Source organism: Panulirus ornatus, chromosome 4 (assembly GCF_036320965.1).
Source record: "Panulirus ornatus isolate Po-2019 chromosome 4, ASM3632096v1, whole genome shotgun sequence".
Classification (NCBI taxonomy): domain Eukaryota; kingdom Metazoa; phylum Arthropoda; class Malacostraca; order Decapoda; family Palinuridae; genus Panulirus; species Panulirus ornatus.
The window spans coordinates 69914012-69934652 of NC_092227.1; the positions used below are offsets into that span (position 1 = coordinate 69914012).

General features: G+C 46.1%; 1 protein-coding gene across 1 annotated transcript in view; it reads right to left on the reverse strand.

Moving 5' to 3' along the window:
* Positions 1-20641, reverse strand: part of LOC139764835 (uncharacterized) — a 66461-nt gene that overhangs the window by 26110 nt on the left and 19710 nt on the right. The window contains exons 4-7 of the mRNA XM_071691818.1: positions 17746-17862; positions 8677-8877; positions 4252-4544; positions 1699-1807 (exon numbers count right to left, since the gene is read on the reverse strand). Coding sequence (XP_071547919.1) covers positions 1699-1807; positions 4252-4544; positions 8677-8877; positions 17746-17862 — 720 coding nt within the window. The remainder of the gene's footprint in view (positions 1-1698; positions 1808-4251; positions 4545-8676; positions 8878-17745; positions 17863-20641) is intronic.

Below are 20641 nucleotides of genomic sequence, written 5' to 3' on the forward strand. Positions count from 1 at the left end.
TAAGTTTAGTATTGGGTTCTCACGTCAGTGTCTAACGCAACATGATGAGAAACAAGTCACCCAGCTTCATGTGACCATACACCTGCCTCTTGCAGGATGACAGACTGAACACGTCGGGGCAAAACGTGAGAGTAACTATATTGAGAATCTCTCTGTGGCAGGAGAGAAGCAGGCGCCACACCAGCCACATCCTCGCCTTGCCTCTGCTCCTACAACGTCTGTGGGATTTAGTGGAGTGTTTACTGTGCTCTGTGGCTTCGAGGAAGAGGGGGAGGAGGCACGGAAACAACCATGTTCACAGCAAGGAAACCAATACGTTCTTTGTAATCTGATGAGAAAGACAACGACTCAGCGAAGAGACAGAAGTTCAGGTCGAGTTATGAGAGAGAAAGAGAGAACGAGTTGATCAAACGAAACGCTTTCGACTGAGGTATGTTGTGGTGGTAGATGGAGAAGGATCCACTACGTCTATGTGAGCAGCTGGTTAGGTATACGTGTGGCTTGAGTACTTACTATGTGGGTATGTCAACTGACACGTCAGTATTCTATAGGCAGATTTAATGACATGGAATATCCAAGGAATGATGATGTAATATCCAATCTATTCCAGGTATATTGAGTGAGTCACACGCGTGAAGAACGGAATCTATAAAGGAAATGATAGAGTCTGAAGCAGTTTCTGAGAAGGAGAGAAATGCGGAGGAATTGGGTTTTGGGAACGTTGGATTTAACCTAGTTACGTCCACCCATGTGAGACACCGTGGACGTGGGATGTAACACTACAGTGTGACAGTGAAGAAAGTTGGTGTTGCAAGTAAGAAGAATAGTAGAAAATGTGAAGTTATCAGCAGAGCAATGAAGACAGTTACTGGTCAGTTGAAGACCAGTGATTAAGAAGAATGATAAGGGTAACTGATAAAGGAGAAGCTTGATAACACTGGTAACTGATAAGAAGGGAGGGATCGATCTGGTGACATGGTGATCAATGGAACGACAGGAGAGAAAACTGGAAATACATTTCCAGAACAAAGGATGAAAGCTTCGAGACGCGAGTCAGATTTAAAAGACATTCCCGGTAAAAGCTTTCGCAAGTCACCCCATCCGATTCTCCGAAGTCAACAGACGAAACTTGTAAAATTCTCACCCTGAAAGAGTCCATCATTTCCCTGCTGCTGATTATAGCGCAGCCTTGGACCCGGAGGAATGAAGCCATCACTATCTGAACTGCTGTTTAGCCCCTGTTATCATGATCATTACGTACCTCCAGAGCCGCTGCTGTGGGGCTCCTGCAGCTTCAAGGCTGCGCCCCACGCGGGAGCAGGTTATAGTGGACACCCCTGAGGCGAGATGGTCCTCAACAGTACTGGATATTTTACATTCCACTGATACTGCTCGCATGTGTGTGTGTGTGTGTTTGTGTGTGTATGTGTGTGTGTGTGTGTGTGTGTGTGTGATATCTATTTGAGTGTTGCGTGGAGAGAGTTGTACGATCATGTTGCCTGATCTCTTAACCTTGTATGTATGCACTACATCTTTACTGAACACACATACACACACACTCACATACGTGCACACACCCCAGCCTACACCAGGTGTGTGTGTGTATATGTAAATATATGTATAACACACTCATGTTCATCTATGATATACCTTTCAGACACGACTTTCAGTAAGCTGAGTCTCCTCAGCTTGACTCACCTGCAGCTTGATGATCCGCTGAGTTTCTTCAGCTTGCTTCTTGCGTCTCTCCCTCTCTGCCAGCTCCTCTGGGTCCATTTTGCTCATGCCTCCTCCCCTGGCGTAGGTCCTGTCATCACACACAGGTGTTAGTATACATCCACTATGCCTCCCAGCCCGTCACATGTTAGGCCAGTGTTACAGGAGTGGTGGATCTACGTGAGAGACGTCTTATATAAGTATCATACCTCGGGCTATGTGGGATGGCGAAGTTATGGGGGAGTGCTGGTAATGTTCTTCGAGACTTAGGTGAAAATGTTTCCATGTGTTTTGGGGAAAGTTGTCGTGGAGTTATGAGTTGTATTGTTATCCGGACTGAAAGTATTGTGGTGATGTTGTCGCGAAGCATGAGGGGGTTCAGTGTCTTAGACATGGGTAAAGTTATCTTAGATTTGAGTAGGATTGAAATTGTCTTGGACTTAGGTAGAGGTACAGTCGTCTCGGTTGTGTTCCCATGCCAAGCTACACGGGGAGTGTGTGTGAGGGTGAGAGATATCATGATAGATCTGACTGACGCTTCTGTAACAGCAGCATTACCTCGGGCGAGGGTAATCCCCCCACCGACGTGTAGCTACCGGGTGAACCCACCCCACCTACACCGACCTTCCTCCATGCCTTGGCTTTTACCCCATCCGTTTCTGCAGTCGTTGCGGCCTCAGACCCAACCTCCTTTATGCTGAACACGTGTCTACTTCTACATCCTTGCCTGATCTTTATTCTCAAACCCATATGCCCAGCGCTGCCTCTCATCTTGACTAAGGGATCAAATTTTTACCATCGTCTCCACTTCAACGTCGCCGTTTTTGCTTATTGTAGGACAGAAAGCGCCTCGTGTTTGCCTGATAGATCTTAAATAACCCAACCTCGATGCCATGTGGCTTCAAATTTCTTTACCTTCTGTAACTTTGTACCTACGTTGCAGATATCCCCTAACCCTTCAAACCAAACTGCTATCCCTATATACGGCTCGCTCAGCTGTTCGACTCCCGGCAAGGGGTGTCGCTGTCGTCATATTCACCTTAGCTTTTGCGGTATAGATCCACCTGTTGACTCGCTCCTTTGTAACTCACTTTTACTCCTCTTGTCTCAGGGATTTTGACGAATCTTGTGTCATGGCCGAGTCTTTGCTTATTAGATTCCCATCTTTGGCTTTTCTGCTCCTCCCTGATCTCTAGTACCTAGTTTTCCTCCTAGTCGTTCCATCGAAGTAATAGTTGTGTGCGTGACATCTCACTCTTTCTCTGTCCACACTGGTGTCCCTCAAGGCTCTGTTCTATCACCTATCTTCTCAACTCTTACCACATATGAATTATTCTTCAACCTGTGATCCTATTTGTTTGTACGCCGATGCCCCACTCTACATGCTTCACTTTACATACTTCAACTCAGTTTCCCTTCCTTCCTCACTGCTATACTTATTCTATTTTTCACATCAGAAATATGTCCTCTTTCTACTTGAACCTGGCCAGTATCTTAGTATGGGGAAGCAGCGACCTGGATAATACAACACTCTAAAAATGTTCAATCTACCTATATCTTCTTGATCTCACTCGTTTCCCATATATTGATTTCAGAACAGCTGAAGTTCAACCCTGTAATGTCATAAGCATGTTGGGCAGAACCATATCCTTCACTGTCCTGTAGACCTCACATAATCAACAACGTAAACATATGCTTCCCAAAATCTATGGTTGTTGTATATAGGTGCCACAATTATATTACATGCGAGCAACTGTGTTGTATCTATGGGGGTTTCATTCATCTCATTTTGGAGGACTGCTCACATATCTGAGGTGGCTCTTATTCCATCTGTATCTCAGCAAAAGTGAAATCAAAAACTAAATCCACGTCATCAACTCTTATGCTAACACCTTTCTTCAACTACCCCTTTTCGTCCGCTGCCGTGTTGCTTCTCTCTCTCTATTTTACACTAATCATTTCGGTCATTGCTCTTGCCTGTGTATGCCCTAGACCTTCAAACCTGAACCCATGGCATACGAGTGGATGCTGCTTCGTATGAGTACTGTGTGTGGACCAGCCACACGAGTGGTGACCGTTATGATATCTGTACCCTGCTCCTCTTGTTAAATCTCTTTCTGTTACCATTATATGATAAATATTCCAGAGTAAATCAGTAGCAAAAGCAGCAGTTATAAAATTACTTTAAGTACTAGTGATAGTTTTAATAGGAGTAATTATAATTGCAAAATTGGTGTAAGTCGTCGTCATTGCTGTACTTATAAACGTTATAGTGTAATAATAGCAATAGCAGTGATATTATCAAAGCAATAACGAGAAATAACAAAAGTACTTCCGGTAGTAACGAGGGTACAGTTAGTAACAGTTATAGTAACAGAGACAGAGAGAGACAGTGCGAGTAACAGGAACAGTAACAGAGAGAGGCAGTGCGAGTAACAGAAACAGTACCAGATGGTTTCCTGCTGTGGTCGTGAGCGACAGAGTCAGAAGGTGTCCCTGGCTGTACTCAACGCTCACCCGGCCAACACCGCTCACCTTTGGCCGGGCTTGGACAGGGGCGCTCCAGGAAGGACGTTTTCATCCTGCTTCTCGGCCCACGCCGGCGTCATCACCTCGTTCCCCCGGCTGCAGGGCGCGATTTCTTCTCCTGCCGCCCAGAGGTGACCCACGCCCACGCCCCGGTCGCCCCAGCGAGCACGTCCGGCGCTCCGGTCGTCGTGGGCGGCGGATATTCCCGGGTGCTGGTGGCTCGTGCGACACGGCTCCGGGGACGCCGACCACCGCGACCCTTCCGAGGACGTGGCTGACGGAGGCACCGACTCCCCCTCCTGACGGAGGGAAAAAGTGGAAGGATGAGAAGAAATGTAATCCAGATCAGAGAATTCATCGCCTCGCAACACGAAAATGATACACGCTTTCGTATCGTTACAAACACAAGTCAGGTGTGTTTGTTTACATTAATGTCCCATTGTAAAAGGCTGTGTCCTTTGTTTCCTCAGCCCGGATTTTTGTTTGCTTGTTTATTTGAAGAGCAGGTAGTGCTGGTGCTTTTTACAATCCTAGTTTATTTTTCTTTTCCTAATGTATCACATGGCATGACCATTGTGGAGCATGTGAGACCTTTCATTACCTGCTAAATGTAGTTTATTTAGGCAGGAATCACACTATGTTGACTTAGAGATAAGTTGATGTGTGTGTGTGTGGGGGGGGGGGGGGGGGGGGTGCGCGCGCCACTGGCATCATGTGTATGTGTTAATGACTTCGGGTGTATGTATCAAGTAACCACATGTCGGTGTTTGGTTTGGCTACTCGTAAATTTAGAAAAAACAAAGGTAATTCTGGTCTGCTGGTCATGGCCATGAATGATTCAGACGACGCACACACATACGGACGGATCCGCCAGATCGAACTGCCCTGAAATTCAGATGTTTCCAAGTGGGTGTCGAGGCCTTGACCACAGTGCGTAGGGGAGTCCTTACTTGTGCCCAGATCAAGTAAGAGAAAAATAATGTTAGAAAAAGAAAAATATCTACGGAAGAGATAAGGACAATACACATAGACCAACAGGAGTCGAGGCTTCATTGGTTTATTGTGTCGTAGTGTGAGATACGTCGGTGGATGGAGAACCTGAGAGAACTGTTAGGATATGGAGATAGAAACAGCGAAACAAAAGTACGTGGAATTCGAAAAGCCTCCCGGGAGTGTGTTCCCGCCATCTGAACGGAACTCTGTTGAGGTATATCAATGTCTGAAGGCAAATGTAATACCATTCTGCGTCCCGTAACAGACTTACTATTAATATAATCAACAAATAATCATACACCCCGGCTAGCACAGCCGGTACGTCAAAAGAGGCGATGACTCGGAGATGCGACGGGAGCCGCGCGCCAAGATGACAAAAGCAGGTTGCAGTTGAAAGTATGGATCTGGTGGAGCAATGGATGAGTTGACGAAGGACATGAGGATTTCCAGAGAGGTTCAGAAGGGTTAAAAGTGTGATGGGGGAATATAGAGCGAGCGAGGGCTGGAGATTGATGAGGACAGCTGAACACGACATGAGGAGGAGGTTCTGAAGTCGTATGACAGGGGTGGAAATGGATTTGGAAACAAGACAACGAGGAGGGGAATCTAGAATTTTGAGAGACTCGTACCAGAGAGGTGAGAGGAGGAGGAGGAGGGAACGGTCTGCAGGTGGTATCTGTCACCAGGGCTGTCAGTGTGTGTGATGTTAGACACAACATCAGACAGACAGCGCGCGTTACTACCGACGACCGAATCTGCGAAGTATTGCAGGCATGCGAGCATGGCAAGGCCTGTCGGGTGTGGTGAAAACTGAGAGAGAGAGAGAGAGAGAGAGAGAGAGAGAGAGAGAGAGAGAGAGAGAGAGAGAGAGAGAGAGAGAGAGAGAGAGAGAGAGAGAGAGTTTGATGATAGCGCTCTGCTGTTTTCATCTGATACATTTGGGACTCGGTAGAGAGGACACGTTTGGAAAAACATGGTGGGGAGGGAGGAGGAGGAGGAGGAGGACAGCAAGACGGCACCGAGGGAAAAAATGGGGGAGGAAGTAGGGATTATAGGAAGAATCATTTTGAATAGTCGTCAGGAGGGTGGCAGGTGGTAGGACGGATATATTCTGGACTACAATCAACACCTGTACACGATCTAGAAGTAAGAGCATCTCTTGCCACCGTTAGGGGATAGACTCCACAGCCTCGTGTGAACCAGACCAGCCATGAACATTTCATGGAAGAACAGCGGAAGCAATACACACAGGTTAATGGAAATAGAAAAAAAAGGAATTAATGTACTGAAGACAACGACATTATGTACATGGTCGTATATAGACCTCTGTGTTATATCGGTTAGCGTTGCTAACATGAGGCATTCACGGGCCGCCCGGTAGTCTGTCTACAGTCAACCCAGCTGTTCATCCTCTCTTATGGGTTGGTGGATAGATTGAGTACCTGGCCTCGGCTATTTTGTACGTATGTATATGTGTACAATGTATCTTGATATCATAAATTCTAGGCAGTTACCTCGACCATCGACTTGCTGAGTTTAAGAACAGGTTATTCATGGATACGCTCAGTGATTGTTGAGACTGTCAGTGGTGGAGAAGTATTAATATCTAATGTAGGAGATGAAGTTCTCGTTTTCTCACAAGAAAATGAACGTAAACCATGTCGTAAACTATTACTCCACAACCCGTCCCTTCGTCAGCACCAGCTGGGAGGTTGTGTCATCATGACTACACCAAGTGGTCTCGTCCCTCGACCCACCGTACACTGTCCTCGACCTGACAACTAGTGCTCCTCAGTGACGTGACCTGGTCACCTTGTGTCATCTGTGTGTGTGGTGCTCAGGGATCTCGGCTGACCACTGTCTATCAAGCCAAATTTTGTAACACACAAGTTATCTACTTCCTTATATACATACTGGATCACTATATGTTCATTGATGTTATGTGTGCCTATTGTGTGTGTGTGTGTGTGTGTGTGTGTGTGTGTGTGTGTGTGTGTGTGTGTGTGTGTGTGTGTGAGAATATGTGCCCTGCGGTGTGGACTTTATTGTAGTAATAATAAAGACAATTATCATGAGCTGGGGAGTAATAAAGAAACGTAGCGACTGGTTAACATTTCCGAATAAATATGTTGGGATCATGTTTATTACCATGGAATGTTAATCTACACTAAACCAGTGGACTGCGATTTACATATCCATAAAATGTTTTGCTGTCGAACTTTGTTCATAAACCTAATGTTTATGTTGGCACGACCCACAGCCCCAAACACCGACCAAACTAACATTCACACTTTTCCGGAATGTTTACACTGTTGCTTCTGAAGCTTGTAGCTTGTAGTGATGGAAGATATTAGAAGTGATATCAACGAATTTTCATAATAGACCTTCGATCCTACCGAGTTATTTTCTACAGTTTTTGTCCTGAATTATGTCATACATGGATTACTGGGTGAGAAGATGAGGGGGAAGGTTGATTTGACGGTAACTACCCAGTGTAGTTCCCTCCATGCCCTGCGTACAGCACCTCCCCACCACTAACACCCCCTCGCTGCACCTACCCTGTCTTGCTCACGCCTTGCAGCAGTTCCCTCTGTCTTGTCCACTCTCTGTAGAACATCTTGTCCACCTCCTGCAGCATCTGACCGTCTCTCGTTTTCACTCTCTGCAGCACCTGCTCAGCCTTGTGACAACCCTGGCGGTAACTACCCGGCCTTGTGACACCCTCCAGCAGGACCTGCCCTGCCTGTCCTACCTCGCACACCACCTACTGTGTCCCGTTCATTCCCTGTTGCATTAACAAGAACTTAGTTCCTCCCTGGGGAACCCTTCCCCAACTTGTCTCCTCCCTGGAGAACCCTTCCCCAACTTGTCTCCTCCCTGGTCCTCCCTGGAGAGAACCTTCCTCAACTTGTCTCCTCCCTGGGGAACCCTTCCCCAACTTGTCTCCTCCCTGGTCCTCCCTGGAGAGAACCTTCCTCAACTTGTCTCCTCCTTGTGGTATCATCTCTGTCGTGATCTCTAGACTCTCTGCCTGCTGCACCTCCCGGGCTTGTTCACTCCATCCAGCCCCTGATGTGGTTTGTTTACTTCCTGTAACACCTACCCTGTCCATCGTCTTTTCTCCACGATACACCTTACTGGTCCTGTCCACCTCCCGTCCAACCTTCCCTGTTTTCTTTACGCTCTGCTTTATCATTTATCTCACTTCCTGTATCATATCCCATCTATCATTTATCCATGCTGCTGCTCTTTATCTGTCTTTTGTGAACCCTGTGCAGTATCAAATTTTTGTGTTTACATCGTGCAACACTTACATTGTCCTGTCAGGTGGTACTCACTCCACCGTGTTTGCTCCTGCGTCACTTACCATGTCTCGTGTGCCCAGCGAACTATGTACTGAGTTGTGTGGTCGCTCCTCCTCCCTCCTGCGGTACTCACCCCTGGCCGGTGTTGGTGGGCCGACTCCGGCAGCTCGTAGATGGTAACGCCTCTCTGGTTGGCGCTATAAGGGATGTTCCTCAGGAAGTCTTGGATGTAGGCGCTCCCTGGTGGCTGGCCTGGTGTGGCCGCCCCACCTGGAGACTGCATCACCAGGTACACAGGGGCGCCGCCGTATCCGCTCATGCCCATCGGCATTTGCTGAAATTAAAATCATTGTAATGTCATTGCGGGTAGCGCGGCGCTGGACATGAAAAACGTAAAGAAAATGTATATTAGGAACACAGGAAAAAAAAAAACCCTTGAAGAATATATATCCTGAAGTAAAACCAGTTTAATAAACTTTCCACACATCATATATATATATATACATATATATATATATATATATATATATATATATATATATATATATATATATATATATATATATATATATATATATATGAATGAATGACTGTAGAGATGAATAAGTTGGCGAGATTTCGCACATCATCATCTGTACTCTATGGCACATTACTGTCTGATCACTTGTTCCACAGTTGTATGACCTGGAACACAGTATGATTATCATCATAAACAAATGTATATTTATTTAAGTAACTATATTGATTATTACATTTGATTAGTACATTTCAGACTCTTGCCATAATGGAACGTCTAGTGAGTTCTAAGCTTTGACTCTGTCCTGCCAGGGTAAGCTATCAACAGATTGTAATAAAAAAACAACACAGAGACTGGATGTTTTTCTTAAACATTTGGTCTCAGATTTTCCACAAGAGGTCTCGAGGTGTTACTTCGAGCGAGCGTAAAGAGTTCGGCTCTGGAAGACGTGCGGGGTAACATCCACCTTCTAAATTCGTAAGGGAGACGGAATTGCTTCAGACTCCACCGCCGAGACCAGTTGGTGCGCCAGATTTTACATACGCATCTGAAAGTGCTTGGAAGAGAAAGCATTGGCCAAGCACACATATGAAAAGAGTAATGAGGAAGTAGATGAGTCGGTGAGTGAAGAAGCAGAATGGACTATACATCCGTGTGATACCAAGACGGTGTTTGCACACCCTGGCCTCCAGAATGGCGAGGAAAGGTTCCCGATGTGTTCTGAGAGGCGACACTAGGCAACCTCCCGTCGTCATCCTGCTAATGGACGACTCAGTGTTCAACTAAGCTTTTGATCCAACTGTTGACCCAGCTTCTGATCCAGCTTTTGATCCAGCTGTTGACCCAGCTTTTGATCCAGCTGTTTATACAGCCTTTGATCTAGTTGTTGACCTAGCTTTTGATCCAGCTGTTGACCCAGCTGTTTATACAGCCTTTGATCCAGCTGTTGACCCAGTTTTTCATCCAGCTGTTTATACAGCCTTGAATCCAGCTGTCGGTGCAGCCTTTGATCCGGCTGCTAACACAGTCTTTGAGCCAGCTGCTGATCCAGCCTTTGACTCCATTGTTGACACGAGCTGGAAAATGCAGCTTTGAAACAGTTACGTGATTCACCGGCGGACGCCAGTCATGTGCGGAGGTCCTGTGTGTATAACACAGTGAGAAGATGGACCAGGAATGCCTGACACGCGATGTACAAATTAATGAAATCATGAGAGACACTAGTGATTCCAGAGTGGAGCTCCTGGCTACACTGCTCCATGGGAGGACTGTGGTGGTGGGCGGGGGGAAGGCGTGTACTGCTGGAGCTGGAAGGTTATCTTTACCTCTGTGAAGCTTACCACTGGAACACCTCTCCTTTACTTAGATGATCACCCTCTCTCTCTCTCTCTCTCTCTCTCTCTCTCTCTCTCTCTCTCTCTCTCTCTCTCTCGACGGCGTTCTCAGATCCTGCCTCTCTCTCTCTCTCTCTCTCTCTCTCTCTCTCTCTCTCTTTGCTATTCTTGTACCGTCTCTCTCTCTCTCTCTATTGCCACATCTCGAGGGTTTTACCACGAAAATCGATGGGCGGGTTACCTCCACGGGACAAAGGCGGAGCCGCCCCTGCGAGGGCCCGGTGAGAGTTTGTTTTCCATGGAGTCTTGGTCGAGGTTTTCTTGCCGAAGTCGCTGTACGAGATAGTCTCTCCAGATGTAAAGCACGAGATAAACATAGGGGAATGAGGGACGAGATATTTCTTATTTCCAGGCGTTTGGGATGAGGGAGGACGAGAGAGCGTTTCCAGGGACGTGGGTGTACAGTTTCCCGTACGTCGGCCCTGGATGACGACCTTTCTTCATGGGTGATGGAGTCAGGACTGTGTTTCAGGGGTCTCAGGAGGGGTTCGGGGCGAGACCGTCTCTCGGAGGGTTTGAGACCATGTTCTCTCTCTCTCTCTCTCTCTCTCTCTCTCTCTCTCTCTCTCTCTCTCTCTCTCTCTCTCTCTCTCTCTCTCTCTCTCTCGTGGTGGAGAACCTCCACCGCCTCTCTTAGAATGTGGGACCATATTACTGCTGGAAGTGTGAACAAGAAATGATACTATCTGATACATATTGACCGAACTTTATACGCACATACCAGTTACCAGACTCAGGAGACTTATGTCGAAGATGCTCATAAGTAACACAAGAAAACAGCTTTATGGAACACAATAAATGCTCGGAGCAGCATCATTCCTTCTGCTGCCCACACACACACACACACACACACACACACACACACACACGTGCTGATAACAAGTTTCAGTCGTATATCAGAATACGTCATGTTCATGCACGAAGCGTTCGTAACAAATTTGTGGAGTTAAGACACAAGTGTTGTGGGAGAAAATCGCGATATGACTGGCATTTCGGACTCTTGGTTAGATATTAAGAAATAAAGATTTCCGCGCTGAATATTAGATTGCTGGGTACAGTCTGTTTAAGCAGTGATAAGACAAATCAAGAAGGCGGAGGATGTGTCTTGCTCCTCGTTAAATCTAAGCATAATCCTGTGCTAGAAAAAGTTTGTAGCTCTTGATACAATCAACTTCATTTTTGTTGACATTAAAGATGTACTTCGAAAGCAAATAGCAATAGGATTAGTTTATAGACCCCTCGGTCATGGGCAACAGAGATAGACGAATGACTTTGTGATCAGTTGGCAGAAGTGTATAACGAACAACATTCAGTCATAACAGGAGATTTATACATACTGATTCATGCGTCAGTATAAAGTGTAAATTGCTGAAAACAGCAAAAGAAACCCCCAGTGAGTTATTGGTTATGTTAGAAATAGGAGAGTCTTACCCAATCACTTGGGTCGTTCATTACAGAAAATGGAGACAGTGATCCTAGACAAGGAAGCCATGTTAGAGATTAAATTTAATCGATGTTTTTTGAATTTATATTTACAGCTGCGGATGCAGCTGTGTTCCGAATCCAACCCAATTGCTATGAGAGAGAAACGTTTTGCATCATGTTACAATACAAGATGAGGTATACTATCAGCGCTGAGTAGAAAAAGAATAGATAGAATAGCAGGACCAGATAAGTTTTATCCGAGGACACCGAAGGAGGCGAAAAAAAGGGGGTTGTTAAGCCCTTGGCCGCTCTTTTCAAAGAGTCACTTGCTATGAGAAATGTTTCAGAGGAATGGAAAGTTGCCGGTGTAACACAGATATTCAGAAGAGGTATTAAATCACTGCCCGGGAATTATCGACACGTTAGATTAATGTCTGTAGTTGGTAAACTGATAGAAACCATCATTATCGCTAAGGCTATAAACCATTTAGAGGACCACCACTTGATAGACAGATAGATAGATAGATAGATAGATAGATAGAGAGAGAGAGAGAGAGAGAGAGAGAGAGAGAGAGAGAGAGAGAGAGAGAGAGAGAGAGAGAGAGAGAGAGGAGAGGAGAGGAGAGAGAGAGAGAGAGAGAGAGAGAGAGAGAGAGAGAGAGAGAGAGAGAGAGAGAGAGAGTGTGCTCCATCCTCACCTCAGCAGTTCAGGGTTACGGCCAGTCGTCGCCCCACATATCATCCCTTATCAGTGTCCTGGTTGCCACATGGGCAGCCATCTCGGCCGTTTGGCTTTGTTCTCCTTGCGATCTCTTACGAGTCTTGAATAACCTGGTCTAGTATCTAGTCTTGGTTAAGCTCAAGATCATAACCATTTTGTGTTGTCTTCTCAGTGTATGTTGATAACTTGCTTAAATATCGTTTTTTTTTTAGTCATACCTTCACCAGTTTAAATACCAGTTTCCCTCTGAGTCGTATCTGATTGTTTTTCTCTCTTTTCTTTCACTGCTTTCCCTTTTATGCAGTCACGCATCCACTAAGAGAGGTGTCAGTACTACCTACTCAACATGGTGTGTGTGTGTGTGTGTGTGTGTCAGGCAGTTGACCCTAAGCCCCACAGCACCCAGCAGTCTGTGGTCGGGATCGTTCGCTTAAGTCATGTTCCCGTCGGTCTGTGAGCCACTAAATGAATCTGGGACTGATCCTTAACGGTACAGCCACTTGTGAAGGAGAGAACGCTATCTGCTAGTGATGGGCTAAGGTTCATGAGGAATTGTGGCAGAAATAATACATGTAGAATAGAGAGAGAGAAGCAATGATATATATATATATATATATATATATATATATATATATATATATATATATATATATATATATATATAGTAAAGGACAGATAAATGAATATGAAAACGCGTTACCGGACTCCGCCAACAGAGGTTACGCCGCGAGTGAAAAAGATTACCTTCGTCGGTGTTGTATCATCGTCGATGTCGTATCATCGTCAGTGGACAGAGAGGAGCACAAGCTCCTCGAAGAGTTTCCCATCCTAAAGCAGTCCATCATTTCCCTGCTGCTGTTTGTAGCGCATCCCTGAAGCTGCAGGAGCCGTCGCATTTTCGGTTTAGTTCTTTGTTCCTCTCCTTCGAGAAGCCCGGAGCCCTGGTGGCCCCACAGTTACAACAGACCAGCAAAATATACACCAATATACATGGCAGACTGGGTCACGGAGGGCGGAGGATGCGAGACACGAGACGTGGAGTGGAAGGTCGGGGGAATGCAACGGCGTCTCCAGCACTCCCACGTTGCCACATAACCTTCAGGAACAGGAAATGAGCGTCACCTCCGCTGCCATAACTCCAGTCGGTGCTGCTGCTCCGTGCGACGCCCTCGGGTCGTGCGTGCGTGCGGCGTGACCCGACTTGACCTTGCTGACCTGGGAGGCGAATTGCCGGGTTATTAACGGGTTATCCTGACGAGGCTTTGGGTTGTTTGGGCCTTAGGCGTATCAGTTGCCGAGGTCATTGAGGTCGTCATTGTCTTCTGCGTCTACCAAGCGGGAAAAATAATTACAGTATGACCCTAAGGTGTTTTAAAGACCTTCAGGTGTTAATGATGATTACGAAGACCACTTAACTCTCTCACTGTGTACATGGTCTATGGATGGGTCTGTTGGTCGGGTTGTTTACTTGGCCTACAGGCCAATCAACTGCCAGGGTCATTAAGGCCGTCAACCTCAAGTTATAACCATCACTCGAGGAATCTTTGACACCTTCTTTAGGTATTAATGATAATTAACACGACCACTTCACACTGTGTATGTGGTCCATGGATGGTTCTGTTCATTATACACACAACACCACTCCACTGCTCACGTGGCGCCTAGTAAGTCTTCTCTTTCATGTAGATGTATAATATTCAAGAACCCGTAATGTATGTCCATACCAATAACAATATTATTATTATTTTCTCTTCTTTCCCCCAGAACGTTTAGATATTGAAATTTATGATTAAAATGTATATATATATATATATATCTGGATGATTCGGTGAGCAGATTAATGGACTGAATATTTTATTTCTAGATCATTTGAAATAGATTAAAAAAAAACAAATAACGCAAATTACGCTAAATTTTTGAAGAAATGATTTTTCAAATACGCACTGATATAGTGGGTTATGACTTTCATATTCCCACCGATAATAGAAAATCCAAAATTTACTTTGTAAATGAGTAGAAATATATTTCCATGAGTCAAGCAACAGGCGGGAGCAGTGAGGTGGGCCAGTGGGCAGGTCTTCCCCAGCCAGGAAGCTTATGAACCATAATTTCTGTTTCTTAGGATCTGCTGACTGTCTTTGATCAACCATCACAGAAGTGGATCCTTAAGAGTGACGGAAAGTGCTTCAGGTGTCGGCTCCTGTCAGTTATAGAGATGTCTCAACAGACACAACCTGTCGTCTCATCCTCCCACCTCTCTCTCTCTCTCTCTCTCTCTCTCTCTCTCTCTCTCTCTCTCTCTCTCTCTCTCTCTCTCTCTCTCTCCAGAAGCCTGTATGACTCGGGCAGAAACATCCTCCGAATGACGGTCTTCCCGGACGAAAGGTGAAGTAGTACGTATGAGAAAGAAAAAAAAAAAAGGTCACCTGGAAGGATTGATTTGAGTTCCTCCGTTGTTTATTGACTTGGTTCTCAAAGATGGAGTGAGTACAGGATGATGACGGGAGGGACATGAGATGGAGGAGAACTTCCTCAGCTTTGGTTTGAGAGGAGAGAATGAGGTGCCACAACGGCCAATGCTCGTGTGGCTGGTCTCCGGACACAACCAGTGGAAAGCATTGGGCTACAGCGCGTCGAGGGTCGAGTACACAGAGGCTGGAAGACACACATACATACATACTCCTCGTAAGAGCAGTGGCCGAAATGATACCTGCATAACAAGAGAGAGAGAAGCAGCCTCACAGAGGACGACAATGGATGGTTGGAGTGACGTGATAACAAGAATGCTGGACCAGTGAGCGGTCATTTCTGAATCATCTCATTTATTAAATCACATTTTTTTTTGTTTTTCACGAGTAAAGCAACGAAACTTTTCCTCAACAGAATTGCAAAAGAACGTTTCAAGATTAATTCTTTCACCAGCCAGATAAAAACGTGCGTAACAAAAGTTACGCTGAACTCGTCTTTCCACTATCGCCTCACTAAGAAGACGAAAGTAAATGACAATAATGTACGTTTATTTCTGGTATGGTGCTGAAAATCGAGTAAGCTTTAGCTCCATGGGAAATTTAGGTTAGTTTTTAAAACTTTGATTTCCATCTAAATTTTCTTCCTTATAAATCATTTATCGCCATAGTTCTTTTTTATCTTCAAAGTCTTGCTCATTTTTGAAGTTATTCAGCATCGCCATAGAATTACTCCTCATTAAAGTCCGATCGTGTTCTGGTAAAGTCTTGTATCTCAAACGATCGTTTCATATAATAGTTCAGACGTCAGTCATAGCTGATAAATGTGACGTCAGTCATAGCAGATAAATGTGACGTCAGTCATAGCAGATACATGTGACGTCAGTCATAGCAAATGATTAGACAAGTTAGTCGCTTTATGATCGTGTCAGGAGACGCGACACCAGGAGGTGTAAGGACTTCGAAGAGGACTCAAGCGGAGACCTGATCCTTGAGGACCAACTGGAAGGCCCAGGACTGGCTGGAGAGGAACACTTAAACATTTAAGAGAGAAGACGAAGAAGAAGAAGGAGAAGGAGAGCACGACCTGTGTAATGGCCGTGAGGGATGGGAGAAGTTTGTACAGATACCCAGGAGAGGCGGACCTCGGAGACCGCCTGACGTAGGGGCGAGGATGGACGACAATCTTGTGTTGTGTAAACGACGTCTTGGAGAAGCGTAGCGAGCACGTACCTTAAATTCATTTCTGTCCTGTTCATTAAACTCTGACGACGTGACAACACCGCAGTGCTAAATCGAGAAGACACTGATCAGAGAAGAAACAAAAGCTGTATGGATATAAAAAAAGATATATATGACAGAGATGATTGAGGGATAAGAAGGTCTGGTGCTCTGGAGCTGCTCGCGAAGCCCGGACCTTGGCGGCCGCTCGCCCGCCGTGTGAGCCAACCTTAGCCGCGCTGAACGAACGCTTGGCTAAAATTACACCTCGCAAGACCAAATATGTGCAAATTGAACCCATGCAAAGCGAAGGAGAGGGAGCGTAAATCTTCATTCTTATTTTCCGTAAACATGCAAATAAATGGAAACAGCGACACACAACTGGGCCATTGTGAGGTTGTTGGTGATACAAGAGCCAGAGAGATTAGGGTAACAGTAAGTAAGATAGTTAGTGGACGACTTACAGGGAGATGATTGTGAGTTCTGGTTTTTTGTTCCTTAATTATGCAGGCGGAAATATAGGAATCCTTGCCATTACAGCAAGAAACTGGGTCTATCTGGTGTTGCTTTCAACAACTTCTGGCTAAGTTACGCCATACATTAACTTCCTGAATACATTCGAAGTAAAACTCTTACGTTCGAGTTTATAGTATATAATTCGAGTGAAATGTAACTGATAAAGGATTAATTAGATGATGAGATGAAGATTTTCTCTCTGAATATATATAGTTCAGGGATCATCCAGACGGCTACCATATGATTTGTTTCTCATTCTGGTAATCGTGTTGGTAGCTCGCTGTTGTACTCTGTCTGCAGAATAGTGTGTGCTGAAATGGTCTGGGCATACAGATTGGGTGAATGAGAAGAGATTGACTTAGTGGATATACGTGTGAGGGAACAAAGAGAGGAGGAGGCTGATAACGAGATGAAAGGATGAAGTTAAAGATGGTTTGAGTGATCAGGCTTCAACATGCAGGAAGGTGTTACGCGTACTTGGTATAGAACAAATTAGAACGATGTGGTATATAGGGGGCGACGTGATGACAGTGGGTTGACCAGCCTACATGAAGCGGTTAGGGAAATCTATGAAAAAGGTCTGTGGTCCTTGGCTCCGTGAGGCGGCTCCGGTTTCGTATTATTATTATTATACATGAAAGCTAGATAATGGATGTGAACAAGTGAGGCCGTACTTCGCCTGTTCCTTGCGCTCCCTAGCTAGCGAGGGAAACGGGAAGTAACTTTGTATGTATATATATATATATATATATATATATATATATATATATATATATATATATATATATATATATATATATAATGTATGTAATACAATAAACATATAAGCATACGTACTTTGGTATATGTCTAAATACAACACGAACTAACATTAACTCACATACACTGTAAGTACTATGTAGAGCATGACCACAAGTGCCTGCTAACCAGACGAGAGACTTACCTGAATGGGTAGCATGAGCGGGGAGGGAAGTGAGGGGTTGGGGAGAGTGGTGTGAGCGCTCGGGGTGAGAGGAGTCCCAGCCCCAAGCCCGGCAGGAGTAGTAGAGGCCACCAGTGCCTGAAGAGGAGGAGGTAGAGGTTGTTAGCGAGGGAGGGGTAAGGTAAGGCAGGGTGGGGTTGGGCCCTGGAGGGTAGTGAGGACGAGAGAGAGAGAGAGAGAGAGAGAGAGAGAGAGAGAGAGAGAGAGAGAGAGAGAGAGAGAGAGAGAGAGAGAGAGAGAGAGAGAGAGAGAGAATAACTGAAAGAGACTCAAGCAGAAATGTGATTACATTAGTGTGTAAAGACACCGGAAATGCACACACACACACACACACACACACACACACACACACACACACACACACACACACACACACAGCATTATTTGCCAACAGTTTTACCACAGACACACAAGATGCAGTAGTACGTGACGGTGTACCGTAGTACATGTGACCACTACAGGCGGTGACGAGACGCTGTGACACTTAAGCGGTAGATGCAAGATTGATTCCACATTGGAAGTACTTCATGAAGCGTTCCGTTGTCTGTGTTCGTGGGTCACTGTTGAGGGGGTAAACTGAGGGTGTTAGTGTTGAAGGGGTAAATTGAGAGAGTCAATAATGAGGGAGTAAATAAACATTGTTGAGGAGGTTAATATTGAGGGGATTATTGTTAAGGGGGTTAGTGTTGAGGGGGCCAGTATTGAGGGGGTCAGTGTTGAGGGGGTCAGTGTTGAGGGGGTCAGTGTTGAAGGGGGTCAGTGTTGAGGGGGGCCAGTATTGAGGGGGTCAGTGCTGAGGGGGTCAGTGTTGAGGGGGTCAGTGTTGAGGGGGTCAGTGTTGAGGGGGTCAGTGTTGAGGGGGTCCAGTGTTGAGGGGGTCAGTGTTGAGGGGGTCAGTGCTGAGGGGGTCAGTGTTGAGGGGGTTAGTGTTGAGGGGGGCCAGTATTGAGGGGGTCAGTGCTGAGGGGTCAGTGTTGAGGGGGTTAGTGTTGAGGGGGGCCAGTATTGAGGGGGTCAGTGCTGAGGGGGTCAGTGTTGAGGGGGTCAGTGCTGAGGGGGTCAGTGTTGAGGGGGTCAGTGTTGAGGGGGTCAGTGTTGAGGGGGTCAGTGTTGAGGGGGCCAGTGTTGAGGGGGTCAGTGTTGAGGGGGGTCAGTGTTGAGGGGGGTCAGTGTTGAGGGGGCCAGTGTTGAGGGGGGCCAGTGTTGAGGGGGGCCAGTATTGAGGGGGTCAGTGTTGAGGGGGTCAGTGTTGAGGGGGTCAGTGTTGAGGGGGTCAGTGTTGAGGGGGCCAGTGTTGAGGGGGTCAGTGTTGAGGGGGTCAGTGTTGAGGGGGTCAGTGTTGAGGGGGCCAGTGTTGAGGGGGTCAGTATTGAGGGGGGTCAGGGTTGAGGGGGTCAGGGTTGAAGGGGTCTATGCCGAGCGATCAGCGTCGAGGGGATCAGTGTTGAAGGGGTCAGTGTCGAAGGGGTCAAGGTCGAGGGGATCAGTGTTGAGAGGTATGCAGTAAGGAGAGGGCCGCCTGGCAGGTCATGTCAAAGCTCATTATCAACACAAAGAACAACAATCTTTGCCCTCAGATAACCTTATACTGTTTATCACACAGTCTACGTAACCGCGAGTTGAATCCTTGTGATCTGAAGTCCGCTTATAAAACTCTAGCATTCAAATCGATGTTTAAACAATGAGTCAACTTCGTACTCTTGTTAGATACAAGTCCGTGTTCCCACAGAATTCATAGTACGACTGGAACCCTAGTTTCGAAACGAGTTGAAACTCTTTGGGAAAAACACAAGGCTAAAACACACATGATGAATTTGCATACCAGTGAGTAATTAGTCTTCAGGATAACCTTGATGTCAGGGGAAGAAGCGCCTCTCTCTCTCTCTCTCTCTCTCTCTCTCTCTCTCTCTCTCTCTCTCTCTCCCTCGAGTTATTAATCAATTAATCTGAAGCTCTCAGTTGATCCCGTCTTCACGCAGTGTGGTGATTATCAACTAATTCTAAAACCCAGTCATCCAGTAGTATAGAGTTACAAGTGTAGCATATGAAGTTTCAAAAAGTGAATCCCCAATAGAATGTGCACGTGTTCAGTAGCGTCCTTACTGCACGTTCGTGTGTTCAATACTGTTGATGGGGGTCGGCTGCCGCGTCCCTCACTGACTGGCTCTTACGTTGGCTTGCCGCCTGTGTATATCTCTCACGTCAACTGAGGCACAGAACAGATTCCATCTTGTAGCGCAAAGTTGAGATTCATATGACGATCTTCGGCCGGAGGACCTACGCCTGAGAACGCTCTTCTCCTGTGCTAGTGCACCGTGGGTCCTAATGCGAGTTGCATGGCTGAGCCAGGTGTAGGGTAGGTCAGGGTGGAGCCCTGGCTGGGAACACTGTCAAGGCTGAAACATCGCGTAGGTGTTGCGTGTTGTGAGGCTCTTGTGTTTTATGACGGTTTCTCTCCATCAAACTCGTAAGCCACACTGTCCAGTTTGCTGAGACAGTTGGTCACATTCGCGTGTGAGATGAGTCATCCGGGTACGGGTGTACGTGGTCTTCAGAGGAATCTTAAACCTCGTATGGGCATCACACCGGTCACCGCAGGGGCGTGATTCCTGCCGAGGTGTGTTTGATCATCTCCTTCCGGTGTTGATTCGACCTCAGCTTCTCGTTCAGATCTCCATGAAGTATACAGACACGACCAAGGCGTGGAATGATTTATTTACCTAAGCACTTTTCTGCTTCATCACTGAGCGCTTTACCTCCATTACTTTCGTCTTTCCTTAAGTGAAGTTCACTAATCATCATAACCCGATACTTTCATAGACTCCAGCTCTGGAAAATCTCATGTGTATGTTCTCGA